At 43.4% G+C, this 18,210-nt stretch overlaps 2 protein-coding genes across 7 annotated transcripts; one reads left to right on the forward strand and one right to left on the reverse strand.

The window, feature by feature from the left end:
- Positions 1-350: 350 nt before the first annotated feature.
- On the reverse strand, positions 351-4,310 carry SLC39A1 (solute carrier family 39 member 1). Of its 4 annotated transcripts, none has more exons than XM_074265192.1 (4): positions 4,174-4,310; positions 2,857-3,100; positions 2,441-2,571; positions 351-1,841 (listed from the first exon to the last, which is right to left on the reverse strand). In XM_074265192.1, the coding sequence occupies exons 2-4, from the start codon at positions 3,032-3,034 to the stop codon at positions 1,197-1,199; spliced, it is 954 nt and encodes a 317-aa protein (XP_074121293.1). In that variant the 5' UTR covers positions 3,035-3,100; positions 4,174-4,310; the 3' UTR covers positions 351-1,196. The 4 variants fall into 4 exon arrangements, with proteins under 4 accessions (XP_074121293.1, XP_074121290.1, XP_074121292.1 ...); XM_074265189.1 differs by lacking the exon at positions 4,174-4,310 and adding an exon at positions 3,948-4,076; XM_074265191.1 differs by lacking the exon at positions 4,174-4,310 and adding an exon at positions 3,857-3,947.
- Positions 4,253-18,087, forward strand: CREB3L4 (cAMP responsive element binding protein 3 like 4). Of its 3 annotated transcripts, none has more exons than XM_074265186.1 (10): positions 4,253-4,382; positions 9,573-9,781; positions 10,024-10,273; positions 10,846-10,967; positions 15,134-15,226; positions 15,419-15,525; positions 17,040-17,108; positions 17,209-17,293; positions 17,404-17,500; positions 17,616-18,087. In XM_074265186.1, the coding sequence occupies exons 1-10, from the start codon at positions 4,325-4,327 to the stop codon at positions 17,789-17,791; spliced, it is 1,266 nt and encodes a 421-aa protein (XP_074121287.1). In that variant the 5' UTR covers positions 4,253-4,324; the 3' UTR covers positions 17,792-18,087. The 3 variants fall into 3 exon arrangements, with proteins under 3 accessions (XP_074121287.1, XP_074121289.1, XP_074121288.1); XM_074265187.1 differs by lacking the exon at positions 4,253-4,382 and adding an exon at positions 8,931-9,505 and having other exon boundaries at positions 9,608-9,781; XM_074265188.1 differs by lacking the exon at positions 17,404-17,500.
- The last annotated feature ends 123 nt before the right edge of the window (positions 18,088-18,210 follow it).

An 18,210-nucleotide genomic window follows, 5' to 3' on the forward strand; every position in this document is an offset into this window, starting at 1 on the left:
CTAAATTGGCTCTGCGCCTACAAACGAGTGGGAAGAGGCGAGGGGGGGGAGGAAAAGGGAAAGGCAGGGGAAGGGAGGGGAAGGCAAGAGGAGGGAAGAAGGGAAGAGGAGGGGAAAGGGAGAATGTGGGCGGGCAAGCGGAGCAAAGAGTAAGGGAAGAGCGAGAAAAAATCCAGGCTTCCAGGGAGGTGGGGCGGGATGGGATGGTGGTGGGCGTGGGCGCGGGCGCGATAGAAGCCCCGGGGGGAGAACAGCTGGAAACTCTGGAGCGCAGATTCCACACTTCCCCTCCAGCGCCCACTAGTCCTCCCTCCCCGCTAGTCCCCACCAAGAAGGCACAAAGACAGGGCTATAGAAACTCCTTTTTATTCGGGAAGCTGATCCCGGAAGCGTCAGTTTAGTAAAATAGATTATACAGAACATATCCCTCTCCCTCTCGCTCCCCATCCCTCCCCCCTCTCCTTCCCTCCCCTCCTCCCTCCTCCAAAAATACCCCTGGGAGGCAGGTTTCCAGGGCTTCTCTGGTATAAAAAAAGTTTAGGCAGTTCAGCCTTCGGCACCTGGGCAAGATCACCAGGTTAGATACCCCCAGCCCCCGGGAGGGTGAAAGGTCGCTGGAAATCGGCGGCAGGCAGTACAGTGCCCGATACCAATGTGCTTTGTGAAAAGGGGGGGTGGGAGGTTTTGGCACTTTATAGAGGGAATGGAAGTTCAACTGAGGGCAAGGAACTTGGCCTATAGATGTAGTTAGGCTTCGAGCCCTTAAAGGGGGGGGGGGGGGAAAGCAATACTGAAAGGGGATGGGCCCAGGAGAAGAAAAAAGCATCTTCTTCAGGAGAGTACAGGAATGGGATAGAATCAGGGTCCCAAGAGGCTCCAGACTTCTTTCCAACTCCTCTCTCTCCAATGGCTCTATCCTTAGTGTTTCAATCCTTGTAAGTTTATCATCTGTTCACATGTCCTTGTTGGCTTGTCTAGTGTTTTTCTAGTTTTTTTTCCTCCCCTCTACACTTTCCCCCACATTCCCCAGGGAGTTTTATCTTTATCTTTGTTCTTTGTCTCATGTTCTACTGGTCATTCTCTAGGCTCCTGTCTACAACACCCATCAATCTACACTGCACTCCCAAAGCTCCCATTTACTTTTTCTAAAAAAGCTCCAGGAGCATCTGACCCACCCCCCATCCCTCAGAGGTCATTCAAACCCGAATAAAAAGCAGACCAGTGAGCAGGGCAAAACCAGCTAGAAGTAGGATGACCTTGAGGATCCTCTGCTCAGAAGCAGCCAGTTCTTGGGGCAAGATCTCCAAGAAAGTGATATAGAGGAAGGTACCTGCTGCCATGCCTTCTAGCACTGATTGGGCCAGCTGGTGCAGAGGTCCTGCTGACTCTGCTAGTGCAGCCCCCAGCCCAATACCCAATGGTGTCATGCAGGAGAAAAGGACCCCACAAATAGCCACCACTCCACCCCGAAGCCGGCTCTGCAGCAGCCTTAGGGACAGACTGACAGCTAGGACCCCCTTGTGCAAGAGCAGTGCCAGACACAGCTCCATTGCCCGAGCTCGCTCTCGCTGCAGGCCTACTGCAAGGCCTTCAAATACTGAGTGTAAGGAAAGTGAAAAGACCAGGACACAGGCCCGTAAAGCTGAAGGAGTAGAAGTTCCTTCAGCCCCCGGTCCATCATGCCAGTGGGGAGGGGCATTGCCCACTGTGCCCAGGAGTGCTCTTGTCTCCTCTCTTGGAAGAGGCCCCGACTGCTCTTTGTAGGCTAGCACAATCTGCTCCATCACCAGAACCAGGAAAAAACCCATGGCGAGAATGAACTCCTGTAGTGGGAACTGAAGCTGTGGAGGAAAGAAAGAAGAGGGGAGGGGGAGAACAGTAAGAAGCTTCACAGTTCTAAGAGATAAGTAAGAAAGAAAATAGAATGGATGCTGAGGAAATAAAAGGCTAGGATACCAGGATCTTTCAGGGACCCACTTCCCTGCCCAACCTTGACACAAATCTAAGTTTTGTCTGTTTTGAATTTAATTCCTTCACCCTCAATTTCCTAGTTAGAGGTTTCTTTCTGGTCTCCTCCTAGCCTCTCCCAGCCCTCTCCCCTTCCCAATCCTCCCAACCATTGTAGAAGAGGAAGAAAAATATCTAAGGAAAAGAGCACCAAAGGCATGACTGTCAAGCACTATTTACAAGCTTGGATCTCAGAATGGAGTCACACACACAGAAAGCCATAGCTTATACTATTATTATGGAGCCATATACAACAAAGATTTTAAACACAAATGTACATAAATCACAGGCAGGGTTATTACACATTGTCACAAGATTATAAAAACTTGGACAATTCATATATGGTAAAAAATAAATACACCAAGAATCATATAGACTATAATTCTTACTATGTTTCTATGAAACTCTATCTCCCCTGGGGCTGAGTACTCACTGTGATTCGTAAGGCACTCAAGGCCTCATCTATTGCAGCCAGGTAGTCTGGAAGCAAGTCCAAAAGACAGGTGGCCAGAAAAACACCACCTGCAAAGCAGCTCACCAGGCTCAGGATTTTCTTTCTGGAGGCTATGTGAAATGCAAGAGTGGCCAAAGAGAAACAATCCATTTTTAAGCCTTTTCCCAGTAGCTGAAATCTCTGGCCCAGAGTCTCAAAAACCTCTCCTAGTTCTGATAGTTCTGGGATCCCCGCAGTCACCCCCAAGAACAGCCCTTTCCCCTCTCAGTTCCCCTCCAAAACCTCAATCTTCCCCAGATCCTTCTTTGTAGCTCCCAAAGTTTATCCACCCTCACTCAAAATTAACCCCAGAGGTTGCCACAGATGGGGGAGGAGGGAGGGAAAAATTATCCAACCTGAGGCCTCGAAGTTGGCACTGGGACGCCGAAGCACACAGATGGGCACCAGGCTGCAAAACAAGGTGAGCACCAGCAGCACTATCAGGGCACCCATCTTTATTTCCAGCCCCACAGGCACTGCGGGCACTGCTTCTGGGCGCCATACCAGCCGTTCAGGCTCTTCCCAGGGCACCATGGCGGTGGTAGCTTGGAGGGCAGGGGGTGCCTAAATTCCCTGTCCACACCTGTGAAATTTCTTGACCTGGTAAAAGATACATGGAGAGTCAGACATTGGGAGAGGCATATGGGGGCAGCTGGAAGAGTCAGCTGAGTGCTGCCCCTCCACCCCACCCCAAGTTACTTCCTGACCTCTATACCAAGCTGACTCATCCTTTTCCAGGAACATTCCTCTCTCCCCTAGGACTTTATTCCTCCCGTAATCTCTACAGGTACCCAGCAAAGGGAGGAAACTGAGGCATGGGGGAAGGGATCAAAACATAAAATCCTACTGGAGATGTATATCTTTCCCCTGGGGCTTCTAAATAATGAGGGACAATGCAAGGAAGTCATAACCCAAATGACTTCCGAAGTCCACTCTACAGAGGGGTCCAAAAACCTGGAGGATAGCCGGGATCAAAACGAGTAGACACAAGAAGGGAGTAGTCTCACGGTACAGCAACCCGAAGTCGGGGGGAAGCCATCCAGGGGGCGTTAGGTTTCCTCCCACCCCAAATCCTGAGACAAGGAATCCCCTCTCCCCATCCTTGGGAGTCTGGGTGAGAAAGGGGAGTTTAGAGAGCGACAGGAGCTGGAAGAAGAAGAGGGCAAGAGCTCTGCCAGGGAGACGGCGGTGGGGCGGGCCAGGGGTGCGGGAGGGGCCTGTTAGCCCGGAGAAGCTGCCTGGGGCAGCTAACGCTAGTAGTCCCGGGACCCAGGGTTGGGGCGGGGGTGGAGAGTCGGGCGGAGAGAGGAAGCAGGAGAGTCGCGCGGAGAGAGAGGAAGGGATCCGATGTTGAACCTCGAGCTCTCCTGCCCCCCAGGGGACTATAGGAAGCCGGCTCAGCGGGTTCCAGGGATCCGGGTCTTGGCCTGGAACAGACCGCACTCACCTCTCGGGGGCCTCGCTACATTGTATCCGCTCCGTTCCGGCTTCCAGCCGGGAATTCCCGCCCCCTCCCCACTTCCCCGCACTCGCTTTTCTCTGGCCAATGACCATGAGGCGGGGGCGGGGCAAGATCAGGAATTACATTACCCTAGAGCAATCAGAAATAGACTAAGGGGGAATGAAGGCGGGGCCACCAAGCGACCGGGGGCCAAACACCCCTGGGAGCTTACCTGATTGATTCCTAGGCAGGCTGGTTTTCCTACGCCGAGGTCTCCCTGCGCTTAACAAGTCAGAAGTACTGATGAATTTCGGCTCTGTAGAGGGACTACTGAAATCTGGTGCGCTCCCCCACTACCTCAATTCAGGACCTCTTTTTGCAGAATGGCACTGGTTTTGCCTGCAAAATGCCAGGCCCTTAGTAAGCGCCTGATAAATGCTCGTGAGTAGACTGATTACTTGATCACTATTCATCAAAGAGCCCCATCCTCCTATCTCCCTGTGGGATAGTGTTGGGGAGAGGGCATTTTTTATGGCCTAGTCCTGGGGACAGTCTGGGTCTTGGCAGAATAACGGGAAGTCTTTAGCCAAACAACGGGACCACGAGGTCTTGAGACACAGTGAAAAAGTTAGCTAAGTTAGGAAATCCCCTTCTGGGAAAGATTTATTAGCTTACAAAAATGACTCGAGAAAAAATTGTGAATCGGTCAGTAGTGAGCACTCTGTGTGAATTCCCTCTTTGCCCACATTGCCCAAGTGATTTGATTTAAAGGAGTAGCCTGCAACACAAAGGGATGAAAGTCACCGGAATGGTATAAGTGTCTAGAGTCTGACAGGATTTGATAATCTAATATCTAATTAGCATTTGCATAAAAGAGAAAAACCGTAAAGTATTCAATTCTTAAAGAAAAGGCATTAATGGAAAGACCTGGACAGACCCCCAGAAAATAAAGCTTGAGCTGAGATCAGAAGGAACCAAAAGGCAGAACTGAAGAGGGAGAGTTTCAAACATAGGGGACAAGAAGTAAAAAAAAGTCAGGAGATGGGATGTCCAGTTCAAGGAGCAGAAAGAAGGCTACTATTGTTGGATTCTAGAATACGTGGGCAGTGGATAAAGCTTGGGCCTGGAGTCAAAAATCCTTGTCTTTGAGTTCAAATCCAGCTTCAGACACTAAAAATGGGATACTGGGCAAGTTACTAAACCCTGTTGCCTCAAAAGAAAAAGAAAATAATAGGAAAATTTGGAAGAAAGGAAGGGAATATAATGAGTTGTTTTGGACACAGTGGTCTTTAAGGTACTTATGGAATATCCAGCTGAATTTAAACCAGGAACCTCTAAGAACACTTGATCCATAAAACCAGGATACCTCAAAGAGGTACATTCTTTAAAAAAAAAAAAAAAAAAAATCAAATGATTTAAGGTGAGGAGGGGCAAACTTTTTTTTTAAGTCTAGAGTAACAAAATCTTACAAAATTGAATGTTGAAAACTATCTTTACATGTAATTGGAAAAATGAAATACTGAGGAAAAAAAAATAAGTCCAGAGTATATACCATGTCCTCCACAAAGCTCCTATTCTTCTTCCTAAGTCTATAATAATAATCTTTTCCCCCTTTAACCTCACAATTTTCAGGTATTATTTTGGATTTTTGTGGTCAGTTTTCTCAGGCGGATTGTTAATTCTGAAAGTAGGTCCCAAATTTTATCTAAGTTATATTATCTCCTGCCTTCCTATCCCTTACAAATGCCTTCTTCAACAAATAATTTATCCTGGAGCAGCTAGGTGATAGGTGGATAGAACATTAATCTTGGAATCAGGAGGACCTGAATTCATCTCTCAAGTAATTTAATTTTATAGACCTTTAAAACATGATAACATGCTTTAATTAGAACTAAGTGACCAGGCTTGAGAATCTATGTAGGTTGGCCGGGTCCTATGGCAGGGGTACTTAAATCATTTTTGTGCATTGGTGGCAGAGATGTGTCGGAAGCCAGCTTTAAATAGATCATCCAATGAACCCATTGCTAATTTTTAGTGTGAACATTTACATTCAGCATCTGCACCTCAGAAATTAGCAAGAACTACAAATTAGGGCTTGATTTATTTTAATCTAGACTTAAGAATATGTTGGAGAAAATGTTAATGTATTTTTGAGAGCTGAGTTGTTAAAAAAAAAAAATTACCAGCATACTCATGTATAAAATGCTTTTGGGAATCTGGTAAAGCCTGTAGACACCTTCTCAGAATAAAGTTTTAAAATCTGATAAAATTCGGAAGATTATAAATTAAACTAATTATATTGAAACCATTGCAAAAAAAATTTTTATTCCCACATCCTAGGTTGAGGAGCCCTCCTCCAGATACTACTTATAAATGAAGCATATGGAAAAGGGGTAATTCCAAAAGCTGGAGCCTGCTCCTGTCTCTCTTGCAGCCTAGAGGAAAAAATATGATTGGGGGAGGGGAAGTTAGAGAAATCAAATTTGGCTTCCCAGGAATAGGAGGGACTTCAGGAATCATCAGCTGTGAATGGCCTCTTTGCCAAATGTTCTAAGCTTGAATTCAATTTCCCTTGAACTCTTGTATGTTTCGTGGGAGAGGACAGACTTTTGGGAGATGTTTTATCCTAATGTAAGATACTACCTTAGTAAATATCCCTTTCTAAAATCTACTTAGGGCTTAAATGATTCTCAACTGTTAATCTGGAAGGGGAAGGGAACACATTGATGAGGTTTAAGCTCATGACTCCTCAATGGTACCCCTAAAATCTATGTGGTCAAGCTCTTTGGACTTATCAGTGGAGGCAAAACTTTGGATGTGAGCCACAAAAATACTTATTAAATGGAATTACACATTACCAGAAGGGAGGCTTTTTGAAATTGAAAACCTTTAGCCATACTCAGGAAGTTTCAGAAATGACAGCTCTGTTTGGTGTTTTGCATTAATCTAAGAAATCTCTTGAGATACTGTGATTTGGAGTATTAAAGATGAGCAGCACATAAGGATGAACAAATCCAAAAGTTTCCCTAGCACTTCCTGAATCACATTCTCAGAATGCAATTTGACCAATTTAAGATTCAGACCCTCCTTCCACTCCTCTCTGCTAAATAAAGTTTCTTTGTTTTATTTTTTTGCTTGAGCAATTGGGGTTAAGTGACTTGCCCTTGGGGATCTCACACCAGCCCTGCTGTTTGGCTTAGGGTGTGCACAAGTACATGTTGGGGAGGGCTACAGCTTAAATTTTTGTTGATCAAAGAGCCATTATTTTTATAGTAGATTCAGGTGACTATAAAATGCCCATATTAATAAGTAGACTGATACATATTGCTTAAACCAGGAGTTCTCAAACTATAGGGTTATGGCAAATGGGCTGAGGGGCGGAGACAGTGTAAGATTTTGTTTTTACTATAATCCGGCTCTCCAACAGTCTGAGGGACAGTGAACTGGCCCCCTATTTAAAAAGTTTGAGGACCACTGGCTTAAACCATTTTTAAATCGTTTCAGCCATTCCCCAACTGATGGGCATCCACTCAGTTTCCAGTTTCTTGGCACTACAAAAAAAGGCTACCACAAACATTTTTGCACAAACATTTATGCTCTCTTTGGGATATAGGCCCAGAAGAAACATTGCTGGGCCAAAAAGTATGCAGTTTGATAACTTTTTGAACACAGTTCCAAATTGTTCTCTAGAATAGTTGGATCTGTTCACAGTTCCACCAACAACACATCAGTGTCCCAGTTTTCTCACATCCCCTCCAACATTTGTCATTACCTTTTCCTGTCATTTTAGTCAATCTGAGAGGTATGTAGTGGTACTTTAGAGTTGTCTTAATTTGAATTCCTCTGATCAATAGTTTTTCATATGACTAGAAATAGTTTCAATTTCTTCATCTGAAGATTGTTCATATCCTTTGACTATCAATTGGAGAATTACTGAACAAGTTATGGTATATGAATGCTAAGGAATGTTATAGTATAAGAAACGATCAGCAGGATGATTTCAGAAAGGCCTGGAGATCCCTATATGAAGTGATGTTGAGAGAAACAAGCAGAACCAGGAGACCATTGTACATGGCAACAAGGTTATATACATTGATCAATTCTGATGGACATGGTGGCTCTTTTCAATAATGGAACATTCAGTTCCAATGATCTTGTGAAGAGAGCCATCTACACCCAGAGAAAGCACTGTGGGAACTGAATGTAGACCACAACATAGCATTTTCACTCTTTCTGTTATTTGCTTGCTGTTTGTTTTCTTTCTCATTTTTTCCCCTTTTTTTGATGTGATTTTTGTGCAGCGAGATAATTGTATAAATATGTATACATATATTGTTTTTAACATTTAAAACATGTTTAACATATATTGGATTACTTGCTATAGGGGAGGAGTGTGGGGAAGGAAGGGGAAAAAATTTGGAACACAAAGTTTTGCAAGGGTCAAAGTTGAAAAATTATCCATGTATATGTTTTGAGAATAAAAAGCTTTCATAAATATACAAATAAATAAATTATTGATCATGTTGGATTTCCCAAACCTACATTCATCTCCATCAGTCTCAGTGATGGAAGTTATCTTCAAGGCTATTGTTTATTATGCAGCATAAAATGCACTGATTACACAGGAGGAGGAGTCAGTCAGTTAGCATGTGGCTTTCTGCCTGATGATTTTATTATGAGCACGTCCCGTGGCTCAAGACAGAAGTCATTTCTCTGCCCCAGTGATAACTGAAACTAGGTCACGTGGAAGAGATTCTTCTCCTTCCCTCCTCCCTCCCAGGAACTTTTCCTAGGCTTCATTCCAACTTCTCTGGCCCCGCCTGCTCTCCATCCAAGGCATCCAATTCCTTCCTGACAAATAAGTGTTCCCACCTCAGAGCTCTGAGTTTTCCCTCCAGAAACCTATTGAAACCTATTGGGGGCGTGGCTGTTTACCTATTGTCACCCCCCAGAACAGAGGAGGGTGAATAAAAGTAAGTGCAGGACTACACGATTGGTTGGAAAAGACGTTTCTCCAAATCCTAAGTGTTTTTTATTTGTTTTAAACAGCAGAATCCCTAGAAAAGGCAAAAAGTAAGGGCTGCATCAGCCTATGGACTTTCGAGCCCGTTTCAACACCACTCTGGACCTCTTTTAATAAGGCTCAAGGTCCCAGAATAAATTCCTAGGGATATAAAAGCATATTCTTCCCTCCTGGTAGTGGCAGGCAATTCCCGGGCTTTGGGATGAGGAGAGCCCTCTTCCCCACTCCACCCCCATTTTATCTTCCAGCGAGATAGGTCCTGATTGGGAAGCAAAGAAGGAAACTGAGGCATAAAGGACATGCCTGCAGAACCCTCTGAGCGCCAGTCCCGATCCTAAGAATGTCTTTCCTGGCCACCACTCCCTTTCCAATGCTCCTGAGGGGGGCGGGGCTGGGTGTTGGCTGGTCCAGGATGTGAGATCCTGGATGAAAGAAAAAGCTAGTGTAAGTGTTTGAGGCCTTTCAGGGAGCAGGACAGGACAGGTAATGCATAGGGGTCCTGTTTCACTGAATTGGCAAGCAAGCCAAGGGGAGAGAACAGGTAAGGAGAGGTGGGGAGAAGTTGACTGGGTGCAGGAGAGAACTCACTTAAGGCCGGGGCTTGACAGGATTTTCACCCTCCCTCCTACTGCCCCCCATTAAGAGGATGGAACTTGGCGACCCAGAACTGCTGGATATCTTGTTGGAACCTTCAGAAGACATAACCATAAGGGCCTTTCCGGAGCTGGCAGGACCCTCCTCATTCCAAGAGCCAGTTGGAAATGGACTGCAAGATCCAGTGCTGGGAGGATGGGAACCCTGTGGGAACAGCAGCTGTGTGAGTGTGAGGGCTGGACAGAAATAGTGTGGGAAGGGAATCGGAAAATGAGGGAGGGTGATATAGTCGGAAGAGAAAGGCTGAGTAAGGAATAAGGAGCTTGTGGCTCAAAAAAGACTTCTAGGTAGGATTTCCAGACAAGGATAAATTGCCCTATTGCTTACTTCCACTGAAGGTGTTGTGGGCAAACTTTAGAAAGATTTCCTAATTCTTTACAATAAGCTTTCCTTTTACTGTCTCAGGGCCTTCAGGAGAATGAACCGGATGATTTCCTAAACCTACTCATTGACCCCAATGAGGTCTATCAGTCCAGAGTTTCTCCAGGAAGTGACAGTGGTATTTCTGAGGAACCTTGTCTTCCAGATAGCTCCCCAGCCCCCATGGCTCTCAGTCCTCCTGCCCTTTATGAGGTTGTCTATGAAACTGGGGCCCTAGAAGGGCTGCAGGGAAAAGCTGACCACACCAGCTCCGAACTCATCTCTATCCAGCTAGGTTGGTATTCTCTCCCCTTCCTGCCAATCAAACCTTAACACTCTGTCCTGCACATTCTGAACATCTCAAATCTCCTTATTTTGACCATCTCACATGCCTTGGAATGCTTTCCTTCAACTCTTCTGTCTCTGAATTTTTTTCTTCAAGTTGAAGCTCAAGGAACACCTATTAAGCTTTCCCTACATCTCCTTAATGGCTATTGGGCTCTCCCTTTCATTACTTGATAGTTAGCTACTATTAGAGCCACATAGTCATGTATACATTGGCTCCCACTTTGGACTGTAAGCTCTTTGGACAGATATTGTTTCATTCTTTCTACTTTTATCCCCAGCACCTTCCATAGTGCCTGACATGAAAAAAACACTTGTTGATTAATTAATTGGTAGGTGGAGGTACAATGGAGCTTTCTATCTCCGGCTTGGGGCCATCTCTAATCAACACTTCAGACAGTGCTGACTTTGCACTGTCCCCAATCCCCATCTCTAATTCTGGTAGTTCACCTGGACTGCTTCCAACCTTGCCTCCTTGAATTTCCATCTGCTCTTAAGCCTTCTATTTGTCCATGTGCCCAGGTCAGTGGAGCCCCCCACTGCTGATCCCTGATGGCTGCATCATCAGTGAGCCTCCCACTGACCCTCCTGTCCACCCAGAGCCCAGAATAGGTACAGGAGTCTTGGTGCCTCCTGAGACACTGGTAAGTTCTTTTTGCGGTTTTCCTTTTCTCTCCTATATCAAATACAAAGAGTTCTAACACTGGGTACCTGCAAAAAGAAATGACACAGGTGGTAGAAAATAAGTATTTTGGGTGCAAGGATGAGGTTGAGGACTAACTCTGCCTAAAAATGCAAGATAATGGAAATGATTGACTTAAGGCAAGAAAGATAGTAGGCTGAGATATAGGTTAGGAGATAATTCCTATCCAATCATATTTCCCATACTTGTTAGAACAAGACAGACCTGTGCAGGGAAGTAACCCAGAGTAACGGGATTAGGAAAGGCAAGGAGAAAGGCAAGATAGTGCTTCCTCAGGCAGGAGTCAGAGGCTTACTGCCTTCCCAATAGACAGGCAGACTGAGGATCCATATAAAAGTACAGGCTCTCCATTCCCTAACATAAGTAAAATAATCCTAGGCAAAGGGGGCAATATCTAACATTGAATCCACTCCACCAGTGAGTGGCACATGGAATAGGGCCAGTAATGACATTTTTATAAATGGATAGTATTTTATTTTTATAAATTACAAAACTACTTAACATGAATAATGTTTGAGTTCTACAACAGTGCTCTCAGAGGAGCAGAGCAAATAGAATTATCTCTAACTTTAAGATAAGAAAAGAGTTTAAGTGACTTGCCCACGATTCCACAGAAAGTCAATTATGAACATGTTACTGACTGTTCTGGAGAGTCCTCAGGGACACACCTCCCCACTGGGAAGATTTGGTGCCTGCTTTAGGGGGACTTCCAATTTAAAGGTATTGTCAAGGGCCTCAAACTTGAAGTCAGGAGAGAACTGAATTTGAATTCTGATTTTGACTTTTTAACTATAGTATTCTCATCAATAAAACAGAGATAATTATCTTATTTTCATCACAGTGCTACTTTGAGGAGAGTACTTCTGTAAGTCTTAAAGCAAATTAGAAATCTCTAGTGCTATAGCTAGAAGGCTGGTCTTGGTTTCAGGAAAGCCTGACTTCAAATCATGCCCCAGACACTTGTTGAATAACCTCAGGAAAGTTATGTGACCTTCCTAAATTGTAGTTTTCTCATCTGTAAAATCAGGATCATAAGAGCACTTAACTTACCAGGTTGTGAATGAGAAAATGTATATAAAGTGCTTTCAGATCATAAAATGCTATTTAAATGTTAGTTGTTATAATTAATAAGGAACTGCATTCTGAACTATAGCCCAAAATGATTCATGAGACCAAAGCAAATCACAAGATAAATGTGAGATGAAGAAAAAAATCCCATATGGACAAGAAGATGCCATCAAAGGATTCCCTGGGAGAAACTGAGGTGTTCAGCGTTCTCCTCTGCTCAGATTTCTCCCTTTACAGCCTATAGGTGCTGAAGCTTTGTGTGAAAAGACATTACCTGCTTAATATTTGAGATGTGTTATAAAGTCCTTGATGAAAATCCCAGGTGGCAGGGAGGCCTTTGCCCCAGGAATAGCTGAAGTTTTATATATATATATATATATAAATAAAACAATATGTATATATACATATATATATATATATATATATACACACATACACACATATAAAACAATATGTTCAAAACTAGAACTATATTATACAGCTTTCCTGGGCCCAGTACTCTTCACTTCTCATTGAATGGAAGCTGTCACCATCCCAGTTTTATGAGGTAAAAAATAATGTCAATATCTCCTTTTCGCTGATGAGAAAACAAAGTATCAGAAAAGTTAAGGGACTTTCCTGGAGTCATATAGTTAATAAGTAAAAACTAGAATTGAAAGCCAGGTCTCTCCTGACTGCAAATTCAGGGCCCTTGCAAATCCCTCTAGATTGGGAGTTCCCTAGAAGAGGCATCATGCTTTCTCGTTGGGAGGCAGGAAGTATTCTTGGGGTCTGTCTCAGTCATTACCATTTTCTGATTCCCTTCCCCTATAATTTCAGTAGCTAAGCCTTTCTCAGATGGCATTCCTTCCTCAGTATCTGGAGTAGTTGTTGTAAAGTTATGTCTTTAACGTGATATTATAAACAAATTAGAAGGAAGAAATTTGTGTCCAAAACAAAACTGGAACTCATAATTAAGCATCAAATTTTGATTATATTAAATTAAAAAGTTTTTGTACAAACAAAACTAACACAGACAAAATCAGAAGGGAAGTAATAAATTGGGAAAATGTTTTTACATTTAAGGGTTCTAATAAAGGCTTCATTTCTAAAATATAAAGAATTAATTCAAATTTATAAGAATTCAAGCCATTCTCCAATTGATAAATGGTCAAAGTATATAAACAGAAAATTTTCAGATGAAGAAATTGAAACCATTTCTAGTCATATTGATGAAGTTTTGTATCCCCTCAATTCCCCAGTGGTGGTGAGGTTAGTGGCAATAAGAGAGTTGTTAAAAATCCCATTTTATTTGGCCACAGGTTTAAAGTGAAAGTATTCACTTTTTGCTGAATTATTAATTGCAAAATGAAAGTTTATTGTTGGATCGAAACCAGTTTGCTAAGAGACTGGCTTCTATCATGGCAGAGTCCTATTGGGGAATTGGAATTTTACACCGAGTGGGCAAGGTCCTAGTAAAATTGCTTGGCCCTCTGCAAGTAATTGAGCTGAAGGAAACTTCTTACATGAGTATCTTGGTGGGGACTGGGATAGCTTGAGCTGATCAGACCAGAATTTCTCAATTGAATGAAAATTTAGACTTTCAAAAAGATCAATAGGTTCCTAGGAAGATGGGCCTTCTCTCTAAACTCCTTGGAGCCTGGGAGATCCTGATCTTTGGGATCAGAAAGGGGACACAATTTAAAGGGAACATAGCTTCAGTAAAAGGAACAGTTTCCCTCCCCCTTCAATATGAAAAGGTGCTCTAAATCACTATTGATCAGAGAAATGCAAATTAAAAACAACTCTGAGATACCACTACTCACCTCTCAGATTGGCTAAGATGACAGGAAAAGATAACAACCAATGTTGGAGGGAATGTGGGAAAACTGGGACACTGACCATTGCCGGAGGAACTGTGAACAGATCCAGCCATTCTGGAGAACAATTTGCTCAAAAAGTTATCAAACTGTGATCCAGCAGCGTTACTACTGGGCTTATATCCCAAAGAAATCTTAAAGGAGAGAAAACTGTGCAGAAATGTTTGTGGCAGCCCTTTTTTTAGTGGCAAGAAACTGGAAACTGAGTGGATGCCCATCAATTGGAGAATGGCTGAATAAATTATGGTATATGAATGTTAAAGAATATTATTGTTCTGTAAGAGATGACCAACAGGATGATTTCAGAAAGGCCTGAAGAGACTTACATGAACTGATGCTAAGTGAAAGGAGCAGCACCAGGAGATCAGTATACAAGGAAACAACAAGAGTATAGGACGGTTAATTCTGACAGATGTGGCTCTCTTCAACAATGACAGGACTCAAAGCAGTTCCAATGATCTTGTGATGAAGAGAGGCATCTACACCCAGAGAGAGAACTGTGGAAACTGAATGTGAATCACAACCTAACAATCACATTCTTTTTGTTGTTGTTCATTTGCATTTTGTTTTCTTACTCATTTACTTTCCTTTTTGATCTGATTTTTCTTGTGCAGCAAAAGAATTGTTTAAATGTGTTTAAATATATTGGATTTAACATGTATAACATATATTGGACTGCTTGCCATCTAGGGGAGGAGTAGAAAGGAGGAGAAAATCTGAAACACAGGGCTATGCAAAAGTCAATGTTGAAAGATTATCCATGTATGTGACTTGCCCAGGATCACACAGCCAGGAAGTGTTAAGTGTCTGAGCCCAAATTTTAACTCAGGTCCTCCTGACTTCAGGGCTGGTACTCTATCCATGGCTCCATCAAGCTGCCCCTGTGGTGCACACATTCTGAAAATAAAAAGCTTAATTAAAAAAAAAAAAAAAAGGAAAGTTTTGTCTTGAGAACTCCCGTAGCTTCTTGAAATGTTTGTTTTTTTAAAGTGAATTGAATGACAAAAAAAGAAAGGTCTCAGTTCCCATCAGGTTGTTCTAAGCCCTTCAGCTGAACTCTGAAATTTTCTGTTTCCCTTACCTTTGGTTTGGAATTTCCAAATGGGAAAAGGCAAGAGTTCTGGATGCTAGTAGAGTGAATTCTCTTTCCCATCTCCTTCTCTTCTCTGTTGCTCACCAGCTGCACTGCCCAGCATTGTATCTGACAGATGAAGAGAAGCGACTGTTGGGACAAGAAGGGGTGACTCTGCCCTATCACTTACCCCTCACCAAGGTAACTACTTTTTTGAACATATTAATAATGAGATCCTCATCATGTATTCTGAGGATCTAGAACCACAGGGAATAATGGGGTAAGGGTTCAAATGCCAAATCAATTAATAATGATCTACTGCTCTGTACCAGGCATTTTACTAAGCACTGTGGAGTTAAGATCTCAATACTAAACCTTGCTCTGGATTCCCAGGCAGAGGAAAGAGTCCTTAAGAAGGTTCGGAGGAAAATCAGAAACAAGCAGTCTGCTCAGGACAGCCGGAGACGCAAGAAAGAATACATAGATGGTCTGGAGACTAGGTATGTACTTCATCATACACCAATGTGAGCCCTTAACCTCCTCCCCAGCCCATTCCAAGGTACAGATCACATGCATGACAGTCCTACTTTGTTCTCTTCCAAGTTACCAATGATCTCTCATTTGCTAGATCTGAAGTCTCTTCTTAAACCTCATCTTCTTCATCTTTTCTCTCTAATGTTTGATACCAATTTCCACTCTCTTCTCCTAGACAATCTTCTCTGGATTTCTATGACTGTCCTGCCTCATGCTCCTATCTGACTGCTTCTCAGTCCCCTGTGATAATTTATCATCCATATCACATCCCCTAATCATGAGCATATCACAAGACAATGCCCAAAGCCTTCTTCTCTTTTCTTCCACTTGGTGTCATGACCATCCATGGGTTTTCCTTTCTCTGCAGAAGATCCTAGGTCTATATATCCTGTCCTACTCTCTCCTGAGTTCTAGTCGCCTATGACCAGTTGTCTACCAGACATTTAAAAACAGATGTTCCATAACCATTTCAAACTCAATCCATCTAAAATAGAACGAACTCTTCATCTTTCTCCCCCAAACCAACTTCTCTTCTAAACTTTCCTATTTCTGTTAAAATCACAACCATTCACCAGCAGTATGCATCTTTGGCTCCTCACTCTTTTCCCTCTCCTACAGCTAATCAGTTGCCAGATCTTATTTCCACATCTCTCTCTTCCAACCTCTTCTCCCTGCCAACATAGCCATCACTTCATGGCAGGGCTTTACCTCTCACCTGAACAATTGGAATAACCCTCTAAATGGTATCCCAGCTCCAAGTCTCTCCCTACTTTGATCTAATCTCCACACTGCTGAAAGTGGCTCTCCCAATGACCTCAGGGATTGAAAACAACCCAACCAGCACTTACAACCTTTCATAACCTGGTCTAATCTATCCTTTCTACCTCATACTATACTATTTTCCTTCCTACACTATGGAGGACAAATTGACCTGAATTCTTACACACTATATTTGACCCAGATAAAGCTGATTTGAAAGAATTCTAGCGAATTTGACAAAAACAGGGAAGCTCAGAGAGGATTTAGGAGAAAAGTTGTTTTGGATGCAGAGTTTAAGAAATCTATGGGACACTTAGTTTGAAAGATCATTAGGCAATTAATAATAATTAATTAGGGTGGAGCTCAACAGACTGGGGCTTTCTGCAATAGCTTCTAAATTCCCTTCTCAGACTGTTAGAATTCCAGGTTTTCTTCAAAGCACTTTTTTACAGTCCTTCTTGGTTCTCCCAGCAACTAATGTGCTCTCCTTTCCAAACCATCTTTTATTTTGTATTAATATACAAAAATTTTTTTCTCCCTGTAGAATGTTAAGCTCCTTAAAGGTAGGGACTGTTTCAATTTTGTCTTTTTATCACTGCCTAGCAAGTGGAAGGAACTGAAGTGCTTTGCTGATTATGTAGGTAAACAAATGTGCACTGACTTGCTCTCCTGGTTTGGGTACTATGTGATCCCCATCTCTAAGTCTCTTTCCCTCCATCAGGGTGGCTGCCTGCTCAGTACAGAATCAGCAGCTACAAAAGAAGCTGCAGGAGTTGGAGAGACACAATATGTGAGTGGAACAGAGGTGGTGGAGAGGACATGGGCATGCAGGTGATCCTGCCATGGTTGGAAGCCAGAAACACACTGCCTCTTTTTTTCCTCCCTACTAGCTCCTTAGTGGCTCAACTTCGACAGCTACAGGCACTCATTGCTCAGACCTCTAACAAGGCTGCCCAGACCAGCACTTGTGTCCTGGTAATAATCCCTCCCCCAGCCTATCTAGATTTGTCATTCCCTCTTCTTTCTTCTATTCCCTCATTTTGACCCCAGATTTCTGCTTATCAAATTTCTCTCCTTTTCACTAGATCCTCATATTCTCCTTAACTCTCATCATCCTTCCCAGCTTCAATCCCTTTCACAGGGAACAGCCAACTGGGCCTGACACTTATAAGCCTAGTGGAGGTGAGGTGCTGTGGGAACTATTAGTGTGGGTGGTACAAAGTCATTGCCAAGCAAGGGGTAACAGGCTGGGGACTAGAAAAATCCTCACCCTAACCTTTTCCTTCACTCTTCGCAGTTATCTCCAGAAACATCTTGACTCACATGGATGTGCCTGATATCCTGAGGACCCTGGTATCACAGCCTGGAGGCAGGCCTACCAATGGTTCCTCAGAGGCAGTGCTTAGGGAGGGTGAGAAGCAGCCAGGCCTTGAGAAGAAGGGCCCCGCTGTGCAGCATGCTGATGAGATGTAAGGCAGATTTGGAAAAAAGGTGGAAGGCCTGCGAGGCCACGACAAAAATGAGTAACTTCCAAGTCCTGGGATTGAAATACAGAGCACTTCCCCACTCACAAGTCTTCACACCCTAAGGCAGCAGCTGGAGAGAACCTGGAGGTAGTACCTCTCCCTGCTCCCTAACATGGCCAGCAGCTTATGCTCTCAATGTGAATGGTAACATGCAACCAAGGTGAGCTCCAAGTGGAGCTTTTTGGGGAGAGGGGAAAGGAGAGAAGGGTGCTTCTCTAAAATAAAATTATAATTTCCACCTGATTTATGAACTTAGCCTATATTTGGTTTCAGAGATCTCCTATTAGTTTGTGCTCAGATGGACTCACTTAAGCTCTAACCATGGTAGAGGAAGAAAGGAACAAAGTTGGGGAGATTGGGGACACA

This window comes from Sminthopsis crassicaudata, chromosome 4 (genome assembly GCF_048593235.1).
Source record: "Sminthopsis crassicaudata isolate SCR6 chromosome 4, ASM4859323v1, whole genome shotgun sequence".
Taxonomy (NCBI): domain Eukaryota; kingdom Metazoa; phylum Chordata; class Mammalia; order Dasyuromorphia; family Dasyuridae; genus Sminthopsis; species Sminthopsis crassicaudata.

Bases quoted from the DNA above. Each gene is read 5' to 3' on its own strand.
- SLC39A1 (XM_074265192.1), bottom strand. From the start codon at position 3,034: ATGGTGCCCTGGGAAGAGCCTGAACGGCTGGTATGGCGCCCAGAAGCA. The intron at 2,572-2,856 runs GTTGGATAATTT...CATTTCACATAG, and splicing joins TGCCAACTTCGAGGCCTCAG to CCTCCAGAAAGAAAATCCTG. The intron at 1,842-2,440 runs GTGAGTACTCAG...TTTCCTCCACAG, and splicing joins TGAGTGCCTTACGAATCACA to CTTCAGTTCCCACTACAGGA.
- CREB3L4 (XM_074265186.1), top strand. From the start codon at position 4,325: ATGGCACTGGTTTTGCCTGCAAAATGCCAGGCCCTTAGTAAGCGCCTG. The intron at 4,383-9,572 runs GTGAGTAGACTG...GGGGCTTGACAG, and splicing joins TAAGCGCCTGATAAATGCTC to GATTTTCACCCTCCCTCCTA. The intron at 17,294-17,403 runs GTAATAATCCCT...CCTTTTCACTAG, and splicing joins AGACCAGCACTTGTGTCCTG to ATCCTCATATTCTCCTTAAC.